At 42.4% G+C, this 15,598-nt stretch overlaps 1 protein-coding gene across 1 annotated transcript in view; it reads right to left on the reverse strand.

Moving 5' to 3' along the window:
• Positions 1-15,598, reverse strand: part of LOC124047540 (protein shisa-6-like) — a 156,197-nt gene that overhangs the window by 139,772 nt on the left and 827 nt on the right. Inside the window, exons 2-3 of the mRNA XM_046367850.1 lie at positions 14,892-15,598; positions 9,132-9,292 (exon numbers count right to left, since the gene is read on the reverse strand). The exon at positions 14,892-15,598 is cut by the window's right edge and continues 262 nt beyond it. Coding sequence (XP_046223806.1) covers positions 9,132-9,292; positions 14,892-15,424 — 694 coding nt within the window. The 5' untranslated portion in view covers positions 15,425-15,598. The remainder of the gene's footprint in view (positions 1-9,131; positions 9,293-14,891) is intronic.

Raw genomic sequence — 15,598 nt, forward strand, 5'->3', positions numbered from 1 at the left:
ACCTGTTTCTTTGTTAACCCCTCAACACAGAATAGCCACATGTCCGTATTCCCTCGTAATTAGTTTATAGAAAAATATCCTTTCTATTTTATTCAGCTATGTTCAATTGTATTCTGCATACTATAAAATAATATAAAATAATGCCATGGAATTCGAAGCAAATCTTGTCTGCTAAGTTAACTAGCCCAGAGCCATATGACAGATCAGTGACTAACATAAGGACAACTCAGAATATGCTATTCTGTTCTTCTGAAATAGACTGCATTTTCTTCATATCATGTTTCTTTAGACCTGTCTAAAATCAATAATGTATCGATTGTGATGGTGTAGGCTGTATTACATGTATTTACTAGACTTTTTAAAATGTAGGAGTTCCAAAGGTCTGCATCAGTGGTTTGTAGGCTGTGTGGGAGCCAAGAGATGCTAAATGTGTTGATGTTAATTAACGGTCAATTGCAGTGAGACCGGCAGTTATTTGCTTGACAATCACCTGCTAACAAAATGTGATGACCACCACAGCCCGAGGTGGCTGCGCGTTCTCCCTTTCCTCCCTTCCCTGGCATGGCTCGTTGGGCCCTAGCATTAGGACTAGATTGATACAGTGAATCAGGGAGACAAACGGGACCTCTGACTGGGAGCATACTGGGGTCTACACGCTCAAACCTGACACACCTGACCAGCCCGCACCTCTGTCTGTCTGTCTGTCTGTCTGTCTGTCTGTCTGTCTGTCTGTCTGTCTGTCTGTCTGTCTGTCTGTCTGTCTGTCTGTCTGTCTGCCTGCCTGCCTGCCTGCCTGCCTGCCTGCCTGCCTGCCTGCCTGCCTGTCTGTCTGTCTGCCTGCCTGCCTGCCTGCCTGCCTGCCTGTCTGCCTGCCTGCCTGTCTGTCTGCCTGCCTGTCTGTCTGCCTGCCTGCACATGTATTTTTTTGTCTACGCGAGTGGGTTTTTAGGGCTGTCTGTCGATCTTACCTTTCTCTCTTGTTGTTTTGAGGTGGAAACTATATAATCTAATACTAGACTCCCCCCATACTGAAAATGTATAATCTAATACTAGACTCCCCCATACTGAAAATGTGTAATCTAATACTAGACTCCCCCATACTGAAAATGTATAATCTAATACTAGACTCCCCCATACTGAAAATGTGTAATCTAATACTAGACTCCCCCATAATGTATAATCTAATACTAGAATCCCCCATAATGTGTAATCTAATACTAGACTCCCCCCATACTGAGAATGTGTAATCTAATACTAGACTCCCCCATACTGAAAATGTATAATCTAATACTAGACTCCCCCATACTGAAAATGTGTAATCTAATACTAGACTCCCCCATACTGAAAATGTGTAATCTAATACTAGACTCCCCCATACTGAGAATGGATCATCTAATACCAGACTCCCCCATACCGATAATGTATAATCTAATACAATACTCAAACATACTGAGAATATGTAATCTAATACTAGACTCCCCCATACTGAGAATGTATAATCTAATACAATACTCAAACATACTGAGAATATGTAATCTAATACTAGACTCCCTCGTACTGAGAATGTATAATCTAATACTAGACTCCCCCATACTGAGAATGTGTAATCTAATACTAGACTCCCCCACACTGAGAATGTGTAATCTAATACTAGACTCCCCCATACTGAGAATGTATAATCTAATACTAGACTCCCCCATACTGAGAATGTGTAATCTAATACTAGACTCCCCCATACTGAGAATGTGTAATCTAATACTAGACTCCCCCATACTGAGAATGTGTAATCTAATACTAGACTCCCCCACACTGAGAATGTGTAATCAATACTAGAATAATGTAATCTAGACTCCCCCATAATAGACTCCTAGACTCCCCATAATGTATAATCTAATACTAGACTCCCCCATACTGAGAATGTATAATCTAATACTAGACTCCCCCATACTGAGAATGTGTAATCTAATACTAGACTCCCCCATGTATAATCTAATACTAGACTCCCCCAATGTATAATCTAATACTAGACTCCCCCATAATGTATAATCTAATACTAGACTCCCCCATAATGTATAATCTAATACTAGACTCCCCCATAATGTATAATCTAATACTAGACTACCCCATATTGAGAATATATAATCTAATACTAGACTCCCCCATATTGAGAATATATAATCTAATACAATACTCAAAAATACTGAGAATGTATAATCTAAAGTGTTTCCCTCCAGTTGTTCATTTTCCTACAGCCCCGATCTGATTATCAGCTGTTGCCAAACACACGTGAAAAGCTGATTATCTTCCTCAATAGCATGCAGTGAATTTGTACTAGATGAAAATCAGGAGTGTGACATCCTGGCATTTGAGCACACCCGAGGGCCACATACAGTGAGGGAAAAAAGTATTTGATCCCCTGCTGATTTTGTACGTTTGTTTACTGACAAAGAAATGGTTAGTCTATAATTTTAATGGTAGGTTTATTTGAACAGTGAGAGACAGAATAAATCTGACAGAAACAAAAAAATCCAGAAAAACACATGTCAAACATGTTATAAATTGATTTGCATTTTAATGAGGGAAATAAGTATTTGACCCCCTCTCAATCAGAAAGATTTCTCTCTCCCAGGTGTCTTTTCTTTTTTGTACAAAGAAATTATCAGTCTATAATTTTAATGGTAGGTTTATTTTGAACAGTGAGACAAAAAAATCCATAAAAAAGCATGTCAAAAAATGTTATAAATTGATTAGAATTTTAATGAGGGAAATAAGTATTTGACCCCTCTGCAAAACATGACTTAGTACTTGGTGGCAAAACCCTTGTTGGCAATCAGAGGTCAGACATTTCTTGTAGTTGGCCAGCAGGTTTTCACACATCTCAGGAGTGATTTTGTCCCACTCCTCTTTGCAGATCTTCTCCAAGTCTTTAAGTTTTCGAGGCTGACGTTTGGCAACTCGAACCTTCAGCTCCCTCCACAGATTTTCTATGGGATTAAGGTCTGTAGACTGGCTAAGCCATTCCGGGACCTTAATGTGCATCTCCTTGAGCCACTCATTTGTTGCCTTGGCCGTGTGTTGTGGGTCAATGTCATGCTGGAATACCCATCCACGGCCCATTTTCAATGCCCTGGCTGAGGGAAGGAGGTTCTCACCCAAGATTTGACGGTACATGGCCCCGTCCATCGTTCCTTTGATGCGGTGAAGTTGTCCTGTCCCCTTAGCAGAAAAACACCCCCAAAGCATAATGTTTCCTCCGCCATGTTTGACAGTGGGGATGGTGTTCTTGGGGTAATAGGCAGCATTCCTCCTCCTCCAAACACGGCGAGTTGAGTTGATGCCAAAGAGCTCCATTTTGGTCTCATCTGACCACAACACTTTCACCCAGTTGTCCTCTAAATCAATCATATGATCATTGGCAAACTTCAGACGGGCATGTATATGTGCTTTCTTGAGCAAGGGGACCTTGCGGGCACTGCAGGATTTCAATCCTTCACGGCGTAGTGTGTTACCAATTGTTTTCTTGGTGACTATGGTCCCAGCTGCCTTGAGATCATTGACAAGATCCTCCCGTTTCGTTCTGGGATGATTTCTCACCGTTCTCATGGTCATTGCCACTCCACGAGGTGAGATCTTGCATGGAGTCCCAGGCTGAGGGAGATTGACAGTTGACAGACAGTTGACAAATTGACACTCCCTTTAAGAGTGTGCTCTAATCTCAGCTCGTTACCTGTATAAAAGACACCTGGGAGACAGAAATCTTTCTGATTGAGAGGGGGTCAAATACTTATTTCCCTCAAATGCAAATCAAATGCAAATCAATTTATACCATTTTTGACATGCGTTTTTCTGGATTTTTTTTGTTGTTATTCTGTCTCTCACTGTTCAAATAAACCTACCATTAAAATTATAGTCTGATAATTTCTTTGTCAGTGGGCAAACGTACAAAATCAGCAGGGGATCAACTACTTTTTTCCCTCACTGCCTACCATTTAGACTGCAAGTACGGCTATTCTGATACGGCCTCAGTCTCTTTCTCTCTCAATCGTCTTTCTGTCTCACTGTGTATCTCTCAAACAGCTTTCTCCATCTCTCTCTCTCTGTGTCTCTCCCTCTCCCTCTCCCTCTCTCTCGACTCAGACCTGCTTCACAATCCTGCAACCACAAAGCTGTCTCACGTTAACTGTATCTCTTCAGAGAGCCCATATCCCAGAGTACACCCTGTCAGTGGTGTTCTGTTCCCACTTCCCAGCCTTGTGGTCGAATCATGTTACTCCGCGTGCCGAGCGGTCACGGTCTCGCTGTGGTCTCTGTGTGCCAGCGTCTAACGTTTCCACCCTGCCGGAGATTGCCCGGCCCTGTTCCCTTGCTAGCCACAGTTATCTACACTGACAGGCCCTCTTTCTGTCTCTCTCTCTGTCTCTATTCCTCTCGCTCTCTACTGTCTCTAACCCTACCTTTCTCTCTCTACTGTCTCTAACCCTACCTTTCTCTCTCTACTGTCTCTAACCCTACCTTTCTCTCTACTGTCTCTAACTCTACCTTTCTCTCTCTACTGTCTCTAACCCTACCTTTCTCTCTCTACTGTCTCTAACCCTACCTTTCTCTCTCTACTGTCTCTAACCCTACCTTTCTCTCTACTGTCTCTAACTCTACCTTTCTCTCTCTACTGTCTCTAACCCTACCTTTCTCTCTCTACTGTCTCTAACGCTACCTTTCTCTCTCTACTTTCTCTAACCCTACCTTTCTCTCTACTGTCTCTAACTCTACCTTTCTCTCTCTACTGTCTCTAACCCTACCTTTCTCTCTACTGTCTCTAACCCTACCTTTCTCTCTCTACTGTCTCTAACCCTACCTTTCTCTCTACTGTCTCTAACTCTACCTTTCTCTCTCTACTGTCTCTAACCCTACCTTTCTCTCTACTGTCTCTAACTCTACCTTTCTCTCTCTACTGTCTCTAACCCTACCTTTCTCTCTCTACTGTCTCTAACCCTACCTTTCTCTCTACTGTCTCTAACCCTACCTTTCTCTCTACTGTCTCTAACTCTACCTTTCTCTCTACTGTCTCTAACCCTACCTTTCTCTCTCTACTGTCTCTAACCCTACCTTTCTCTCTCTACTGTCTCTAACCCTACCTTTCTCTCTACTGTCTCTAACTCTACCTTTCTCTCTACTGTCTCTAACCCTACCTTTCTCTCTCTACTGTCTCTAACCCTACCTTTCTCTCTCTACTGTCTCTAACCCTACCTTTCTCTCTCTACTGTCTCTAACTCTACCTTTCTCTCTACTGTCTCTAACCCTACCTTTCTCTCTCTACTGTCTCTAACCCTACCTTTCTCTCTCTTGCACAAATTGGATGATTATGGGATGTCTACATAAGAGATTACACCACTGACAGGGAACGCAGCTGTGGACACAGTGTGTGCTCTCACACACAGAAACTGAATAAACACTGTGTGTGCTCTCATACACAGAAACTGAATAAACACACAATGTGTGCTCTCATACACACAGAAACTGAATAAACACACAATGTGTGCTCTCATACACACAGAAACTGAATAAACACACAGTGTGTGCTCTCATACACACAGAAACTGAATAAACACACAGTGTGTGCTCTCATACACACAGAAACTGAATAAACACACAGTGTGTGCTCTCATACACACAGAAACTGAATAAACACTGTGTGTGCTCTCATACACAGAAACTGAATAAACACTGTGTGTGCTCTCATACACAGATACTGAATAAACACACAATGTGTGCTCTCATACACACAGAAACTGAATAAACACACAACGGCTCATATAAACACACACACACACACACAGTAATAAAGCACACAGTGGCAAGCCTGGCTTACCCCCCCCCCCCAAAAAAAAAAAAATATGTATCTTTCATCTCTCTGTATTTTATAATTTTCCTTTAATTCGCAAGAGGCTGAATGTATCTGACCGGAGAAAGCATCCAAGCAAGCGAAACAGCGCCCCCTCTGTCTTGATGTGTACACACCATTTATCTGATGCGTCTGGTCCAAAAGGGTATGACATGGTTGCCGCCAGTAGCATTCAATGCAAGAGAAGCCAGCATAGCATTGATGAACAAAAATAATAAAATAATAGCCAATCAGAATTCAGCTCAACTGTGAATGATCCTGGCGCACCAAAAGAAAGTATCAAGGGAATCCAGTTTGGATTTGGCTTCACAACCTAACACATCAAAAGCCAAATGTCGTTGTTGACAGAAATAAATGTAATTGTTGCATCTCGTTGTGTTGTCCTCCAAAGGCTAGCAAACTAACTAAAACAATCTATTTCCTAAATTAGCCATAGAGGAATAGGGATTTGGACTTGTGGTTTTACTTAATTCTTCGTACTGGCCAATGATTATAATGGCGAATCTGATCCAATCATTAATTTATACATTATGTCCCTGGCCTGATGGAAGTAGGCTAATGTTAACTATCTGGCTAATTGTTGCCCATGAAAGGGAGTTAGTCTAGTGAGCAAGCATTTTAGCCAGGTAGCCTATGATAACAACAACTAAAAGCGTGTGCTGTATGACAGAGTGAGACCATTTCGGCAACATGCAAGAGAGATGTAGGGTGAGTCAATATATTTTTTTCTTCTTGCAAGCACACACACACAGAGAGAATTTAGTACCATGGACAGTATGATATTTAGTGTACATTGAATGGACTAAATTGTTTTGTGAATCTTTTAGTTGTCACTGTATTAGACTAGGCAGAGGTGATTTGATGATGTTGAAATGTTGTAGTTAAAATTATGCTGGAATAGTGGAGGCAGCTCCTGTTTTCTTTGGGACTTGCGGTAACTCTCTGTGGTTCTAAATCAATAGTTGTTTAATAGTCTGAAAATGTCAGAAACATTACCTTGCTTGACCATGCTGTAGGTCATGTAACTGTAACGTGCAGTATGCTTTGTGGACTCCACCAGACAGAGGTTGCTGTAGGTCATGTAACTGTAACGTGCAGTATGCTTTGTGGACTCCACCAGACAGAGGTTGCTGTAGGTCATGTAACTGTAACGTGCAGTATGCTTTGTGGACTCCACCAGACAGAGGTTGCTGTAGGTCATGTAACTGTAACGTGCAGTATGCTTTGTGGACTCCACCAGACAGAGGTTGCTGTAGGTCATGTAACTGTAACGTGCAGTATGCTTTGTGGACTCCACCAGACAGAGGTTGCTGTAGGTCATGTAACTGTAACGTGCAGTATGCTTTGTGGACTCCACCAGACAGAGGTTGCTGTAGGTCATGTAACTGTAACGTGCAGTATGCTTTGTGGACTCCACCAGACAGAGGTTGCTGTAGGTCATGTAACTGTAACGTGCAGTATGCTTTGTGGACTCCACCAGACAGAGGTTGCTGTAGGTCATGTAACTGTAACGTGCAGTATGCTTTGTGGACTCCACCAGACAGAGGTTGCTGCTTTGTGGAGGTCATGTAACTGTAACGTGCAGTATGCTTTGTGGACTCCACCAGACAGAGGTTGCTGTAGGTCATGTAACTGTAACGTGCAGTATGCTTTGTGGACTCCACCAGACAGAGGTTGCTGTAGGTCATGTAACTGTAACGTGCAGTATGCTTTGTGGACTCCACCAGACAGAGGTTGCTGTAGGTCATGTAACTGTAACGTGCAGTATGCTTTGTGGACTCCACCAGACAGAGGTTGCTGTAGGTCATGTAACTGTAACGTGCAGTATGCTTTGTGGACTCCACCACACAGAGGTTGCTGTAGGTCATGTAACTGTAACGTGCAGTATGCTTTGTGGACTCCACCACACAGAGGTTGCTGTAGGTCATGTAACTGTAACGTGCAGTATGCTTTGTGGACTCCACCACACAGAGGTTGCTGTAGGTCATGTAACTGTAACGTGCAGTATGCTTTGTGGACTCCACCAGACAGAGGTTGCTGTAGGTCATGTAACTGTAACGTGCAGTATGCTTTGTGGACTCCACCAGACAGAGGTTGCTGTAGGTCATGTAACTGTAACGTGCAGTATGCTGTTGTATGGACTCCACCAGACAGAGGTTGCTGTAGGTCATGTAACTGTAATGTAACTGTGCAGTATGCTTTGTGGACTCCACCAGACAGAGGTTGCTGTAGGTCATGTAACTGTAACGTGCAGTATGCTTTGTGGACTCCACCAGACAGAGGTTGCTGTAGGTCATGTAACTGTAACGTGCAGTATGCTTTGTGGACTCCACCAGACAGAGGTTGCTGTAGGTCATGTAACTGTAACGTGCAGTATGCTTTGTGGACTCCACCAGACAGAGGTTGCTGTAGGTCATGTAACTGTAACGTGCAGTATGCTTTGTGGACTCCACCACACAGAGGTTGCTGTAGGTCATGTAACTGTAACGTGCAGTATGCTTTGTGGACTCCACCACACAGAGGTTGCTGTAGGTCATGTAACTGTAACGTGCAGTATGCTTTGTGGACTCCACCACACAGAGGTTGCTGTAGGTCATGTAACTGTAATGTGCAGTATGCTTTGTGGACTCCACCAGACAGAGGTTGCTGTAGGTCATGTAACTGTAACGTGCAGTATGCTTTGTGGACTCCACCAGACAGAGGTTGCTGTAGGTCATGTAACTGTAACGTGCAGTATGCTTTGTGGAATCCACCAGACAGAGGTTGCTGTAGGTCATGTAACTGTAACATGCAGTATGCTTTGTGGACTCCACCAGACAGAGGTTGCTGTAGGTCATGTAACTGTAACGTGCAGTATGCTTTGTGGACTCCACCAGACAGAGGTTGGTTGCTCTATGGTTTTGTGATGAAACAAAGGTGTGGTTGATTTATTCTGCCACATTGTCTTCTTATTGTTTCTGCATTAGGTCTATATATCACGATGTCAAGGCACATGAACTAACAGGTTACAGAGCAAACAATGCAATTATCACAATGCATAGGTTGCAATATGGAGAGAAAAACAATCGTGGTTTGGTTTTCCCAGTGATTGTACCCATGCAGCGCTACTGGAAACATAGTGATTATGCACCAACACATTCGCACACTTCACCCAATATAACACTTCACCAATGTGTCTTTGAAGATATTTACCGAAAACAGTGGAATATATGTACCTATAAAGGTGACGTACCGTGGTTGGACTTGGACTGGTGGACAGGGGTGTAGTGGTTCTTGGAGGAGGTTTGTTGAGGAGTGTTGTCTTTGGGAGAGCCGTTCATGGCTGAAAAGTTCTCACAGTCATATTGCGATATGGGAATGGGCCCCTGTTGCCTCAGGATGTCTGCAAGGGCCCTGTGGACACAGAGAAGAAAATGGCAGGTTCTGATCAACAAAAAAAAGTTTGTGCACCAAAAGTCACTGATACGTCTATTTAGCTCACTTCTCCAAGCATTTACGTTTCCAAGGTGAGTGAGAGTTCATTTTTTTCTTGGCACTGAATGGTTATAGAGAACCATTATAAACCCCCCTGAGGTATAAGAGCCCGGATATGGGTTTCTACTGTGCTAACATATAAGTAGGTCATAATAAGGATCATTTAGATATTTGATTTGGAATTTTAGGAACCCTGTATAGTATAATTAGTTTTTGGAAAAAAAAATATTTGATGAAATATTGAATTTGGTGTTACTGCTATTACCCCATAGAAACACATTGAATAACATACAGTGGTGCAAAAACAGTATTTAGTCAACCACCAATTGTGCAAGTTCTCCCACTTAAAAAGATGAGAGGCCTGTAATTTTCATCATAGGTACACTTCAACTATGACAAACAAAATTAGAAAAAGAAATCCAGAAAATCACATTGTAGGATTTTTAATTTATTTATTTGCAAATTATGGTGGAAAATAAGTATTTGGTCAATAACAAAAGTTTATCTCAATACTTTGTTATATACCCTTTGTTGGCAATGACAGAGGTCAAACGTTTTCTGTAAGTCTTTTGGCCCATTCCTCCATGCAGATCTCCTCTAGAGCAGTGATGTTTTGGGGCTGTTGCTGGGCAACACAGACTTTCAACTCCCTCCAAAGATTTTCTATGGGGTTGAGATCTGGAGACTGGCTAGAACACTCCAGGACCTTGAAATGCTTCATACGGAGCCACTCCTTCGATGCCCGGGCGATGTGTTTGGGATCATTGACATGCTGAAAGACCCAGCCACGTTCCATCTTCAATGCCCTTGCTGATGGAAGGAGGTTTTCACTCAAAATCTCACGATACATGGCACCATTCATTCTTTCCTTTACACGGATCAGTGGTCCTGGTCCCTTAGCAGAAAAACAGCCCCAAAGCATGATGTTTTCAACCCCATGCTTCACAGTAGGTATGGTGTTCTTTGGATGCAACTCAGCATTCTTTGTCCTCCAAAAACAACGAGTTGAGTTTTTACCAAAACGTTCTATTTTGGTTTCATCTGACCATATGACATTCTCCCAATCTTCTTCTGGATCATCCAAATGCTCTCTAGCAAACGTCAGACGGGCCTGGACATGTACTGGATTAAGCAGGGGGACACGTCTGGCACTGCAGGATTTGAGTCCTTGGCGGCGTAGTGTGTCACTGATGGTAGGCTTTGTTACTTTGGTCCCAGCTCTCTGCAGGTCATTCACTAGGTCCCCCCGTGTGGTTCTGGGATTTTTGCTCACCATTCTTGTGATCATTTTGACCCCACGGGGTGAGATCTTGCGTGGAGCCCCAGATTGAGGGAGATTATCAGTGGTCTTGTATGTCTTCCATTTCCTAAAAATTGCTTCCACAGTTGATTTCTTCAAACCAAGCTGCTTACCTATTGCAGATTCAGTCTTCCCAGCCTGGTGCAGGTCTACAATTTTGTTTCTGGTGTCCTTTGACAGCTCTTTGGTCTTGGCCATAGTGAAGTTTGGAGTGTGACTGTTTGAGGTTGTAAACAGGTGTCTTTTATACTGATAACAAGTTCAAACAGGTGCCATTAATACAGGTAACGAGTGGAGGACAGAGGAGCCTCTTAAAGAGGTCTGTGAGAGCCAGAAATCTTGCTTGTTTCTAGGTGACCAAATACTTATTTTCCACCATAATTTGCAAATAAATTCATTAAAATCCTACAATGTGATTTTCTGGATTTTTTTTCTCATTTTGTCTGTCATAGTTGAAGTGTACCTATGATGAAAATGACAGGTCTCTCTCATCTTTTTAAGTGGGAGAACCTGCACAATTGGTGGCTGACTAAATACTTTTTTGCTCCACTGTATGGCAAAACAGACCATCCAAAAAATAAATCAAAAGGAGGTACGTTTTGAAGTGTCTGTCTTATATCTGAGAGATATAAGATAGATAAGCTAATTATTTTATATTTATTTTACCCATATTTAACCCCTTTTTTGGCACTACATTTTCGGCATGTCTCCTGGTCTGAGAAATCCCACTGTAGCTCTGCCAACTTTCACCGCAGATGCAGAAGACCGGCATTGTCAGATGCTGTGGATTGAGGACCCAAGCCCAAGATAGATATGTCTCACTTAAACAGACAGATTCTATGGGGTTTTGTATTATGCTAATTAGATGTCCGAGGGGGTGTGGACATCCACTCTACTAACAAAACAGTGAAGGTAACAAATATACTAACAACAGAAAGAGAAGCATAGTTGTGTTTATGAGAAGCCGTTATAATTGGGTTGAATTGGAGTGTTTTTCAGGCCGACACCAGGTGCATACGGAGGTATGGCACCCCTCGAGGGTGAGAAGGAGAGGGGAGAGAGGGAACGGAAAAACTCAACAGCATCATGACAGAAAATAACACAAATAGTTGTTGTTTTTCTGGCTGAGCTTTTTGAAGAGGAGGAAATCAAATTATGTTTGCATTGCTGCGATTGCTCAAAGCCTTGTGCGTGACAAATATATGTACAGCGTAACCTTTCCTGTTCTATAAATACTGTCCCTGTTTTCATTTATTTCACATCTGAGTTTTGCAGTTATGTATTTATCATTGGATTTGCTGTGGCGCAGACGTGTCAGGCAACTCCAATGACACTTTAACCTTAATGTTATACAACAGGAGGCTGCTGAGGGGAGAACGGCTCATGACAGTGGAGTGAATGGAATGGTATCAAACACATGGAAACCATGGAAACCATGGAAACCATGGAAACCATGGAAACCATGTGTTTGGTGTGTTTGTTACCATTCCGTTGATGTCGTTCCACCGGACGCCTGTGCGTGACACATTTTTGACACGTCTCTAGATTACTCCAGTGTTGCGCCGCGCATGTGTAAAAAGACCATGCTTCATAGCGGGAGACTACAATGTGTATCAGTGGTTACTCATTGATGTGTGCTCTCCAGCATCGTGTGTTGTCCACTAGTCTGTGGTTAAACGGAAGGTTGCAAAGCCCCAGGAGGGAGCCGGGAAGCAGCTGAGAAAACACATAACTGCAGACCGCCACTCCAACGTAGCCTTGTTTAACCCATGTCAGTTCACCACTGCAGTCTGAGAATGCACACCACCACCACCACCGCCACCACCGCCGCCACAGAGAACGTGTTGGTGTGATAGCTGCTATGGGACTCGAGTTAGCTCAGGGTGAGAGGGGTTGGATCAGAGGTTTTATTTTCTCATTTATGGTCTATGGCAATAGGGTTTGTTTTGACTTAGCAAAGGCCTTGTCATTTTACGAGGGGAGTGTGTACAGACGTTGTTGTGCGTCTGGATTTATCTGTTTTGCATTTGCAGGGATGATGCACTGTCAATGCTCTCCATAGTATTACACACGGCTTGATGTTATGATGCAGAAACTAGATTTGTCTCAACACCTGCAGTGAAACAACCAACAACAACAACAAAAATAGATCAAATATACATCAATAGGATCAGTCCTTCACCACACAACTGACATGCAAGCTTTCCCAAATCATGTAAATATTTCCCTTTGAACACCTCTGCAATTACTTTGGTCTTTCATGTGTACAAAAAAAAGGTTCCTCAAGGGTTCTTTGAGAAGGCGAATGGTTCTATGTGGAACCATAATGACTCAAAGAACCATTTGAGTCCTTCAATGGTTCCTTACAGTTCACAAAATTATTCTTTGCTCTTTTAGTGATAATTAAAATGTAAGGGAGGAGGCTCATTATAATATTTTGGGGTGTGGTTTAGGCATAGCTTTTTTTTGTGCAACCGTGAGTGAGAGTCTCATTCCAGTTTATCTAATGAGTTGTGTTATTTATGACTTTGTATAGCCACAATATTTTGCATCAATTGAGAATGGTTGATTAAATCACTCTGTAATTATTTTCTCAGGGACCCCAAGCTGTTCAAGAGGTTGCTCACTTAAGTTGCTAATTAACACAGTAACACCTATGGAAGTCTAACAGTATAATATGGCTGAACAAAACAAATAACCATGTATGTTTCCACGAAATGATCTACAAAGAACATTTCAGATTGAGAACCAATCTTCCATGATGGTTCTATAAAGAACCATAAAAAAGCATTCTATATGTAACCATAGCGGAACCATTTTTTGGTGCTATATAGAACTAATGGTTCTTCATAAAACCATAGGAAAGTGTTCTTTATAGCACCATACAAGTTCCATTTAGAACCTTATGAGCAGGGTTATTTATAGCACCATACAAGTTCCATTTAGAACCTTATGAGCAAGGTTCTTTATAGCACCATACAAGTTCCATTTAGAACCTTATGAGCAGGGTTCTTTATAGCACCATACAAGTTCCATTTAGAACCTCATGAGCAAGGTTCTTTATAGCACCATACAAGTTCCATTTAGAACCTTATGAGCAAGGTTCTTTATAGCACCATACAAGTTCCATTTAGAACCTTATGAGCAGGGTTCTTTATAGCACCATACAAGTTCCATTTAGAACCTTATGAGCAGGGTTCTTTATAGCACCATACAAGTTCCATTTAGAACCTTATGAGCAGGGTTCTTTATAGCACCATACAAGTTCCATTTAGAACCTTATGAGCAGGGTTCTTTATAGCACCATACAAGTTCCATTTAGAACCTTGGAGCAGGGTTCTTTATAGCACCATACAAGTTCCATTTAGAACCTTGGAGCAGGGTTCTTTATAGCACCATACAAGTTCCATTTAGAACCTTGGAGCAGGGTTCTTTATAGCACCAAATGGCATATGCATTTGTTTTTATTATGTTTAATTGTATATAAGGAATTGAGAGTAAATGCCAGAATGCCATCTGGTACACTAGGCTAGTTTGCACACACACATGCTGGTTCTAAATAGTACAGATAGGGGTTATTTGGTTTGTAACGATATACATCATTTATTGTGTGTGTAAACTAGCCTAGTGTACCAAATTTAATAGCATTCTGGTAGTGGGTGATAAAATGATTTGTATAAAGCAGGACATAGCTCAACCTGGTTAAAAGTCAAGTGTTTTTTCATATAGAAACATCTTTATCTGTAGCCTACTGTACCAGGAAGACACAGGTGACCACCTCACAGTACATTATGTCAAATGGAGGTCAAATATGTATTCAATCTCACGTGACCATGTTCCAATGAACTCTGACCTCTGACCCATAATTGTCATCACAATTATTTTCAAGGTGCGACTAGTCTTCTTAATTCAAGGGTCAGACCTTTTCGTATAAGGGTTTAGACTGCTGGGGCTTGTGGATAAGACCCATATGAACTATATTACATGTCAGGTTAATTATCACACTCAGATTATCCATAAAATATTGTATACTGCATGCGAACATGACTTCAATACAGAATGATATGGTCAACCACATTGACATTTTTCTCTCAAGACATAAAAGATCATGTTTCATCATGTTTCATATAAAACGGGGCTTTGCACCCAAGCATACATGTATATTCATTCGTTCGTTCGTTCATTCATTCATTTATTAAGTCATTCATTCTGACTTACCTATGGATATTCATTTCCTGAGGAGGCTCTGTGGCTTTGTCATAGGCAACTTTAGCGGAAACTCCCACCACTAAAATAAAAGCTATGATCCCACAGGTGATGTACACCGCAGTGTTCGTCTGGTCCATACTCGGGTCAAAAGGCTGTCCCGTCGAGGCTGGCGACGGGGGGGGCGTTTTCACCCAGTCCGGCTTGTTGTAGTTTTTACAGCTTGACTGATCCACTCGTTTTTCTTTTTCCTGGCAGCAGAACCGCAGGAAGCAGGACCCGCAGCAGTAGCGGTGAACCGTGTTGTTACACGCAAACTCTCTGTCAAATTGTCCGCTCACATCGTAGTAACCCGTGCACGTATCGTAGTCCTTGGTCGTATTCTTCTGCGACGCAGCGGTGGGGATCACCGCGGTGATGTTGGTGTCTTTCGCCTTGGGAGTCCGCTTGGTCACGGGTTTCATCTTCTTGCCTCCTGTCCCGGCGCAGAGAACGCTCAGGGGATCCAGGTATATGAGGAGCAGCAAAAGGTGCCTTATCCCCATGGTGTGTCTAACCTGTCAATTCACTTCCGACGCGACGCTTGTGATCTTCTCTGACTTGGTAGTGAAGTGAATGTGATAGGGCTCTCAGGCTCTCAGGCTCTCAGTCCAACAAGGCTGTTACAACCCTCGTCACCTGCCACTCGCGTTGGTCCTCCCACGATCGATACTGTTACC

Source organism: Oncorhynchus gorbuscha, linkage group LG11 (genome assembly GCF_021184085.1).
Source record: "Oncorhynchus gorbuscha isolate QuinsamMale2020 ecotype Even-year linkage group LG11, OgorEven_v1.0, whole genome shotgun sequence".
In the NCBI taxonomy this organism is placed as follows: Eukaryota; Metazoa; Chordata; class Actinopteri; order Salmoniformes; family Salmonidae; genus Oncorhynchus; species Oncorhynchus gorbuscha.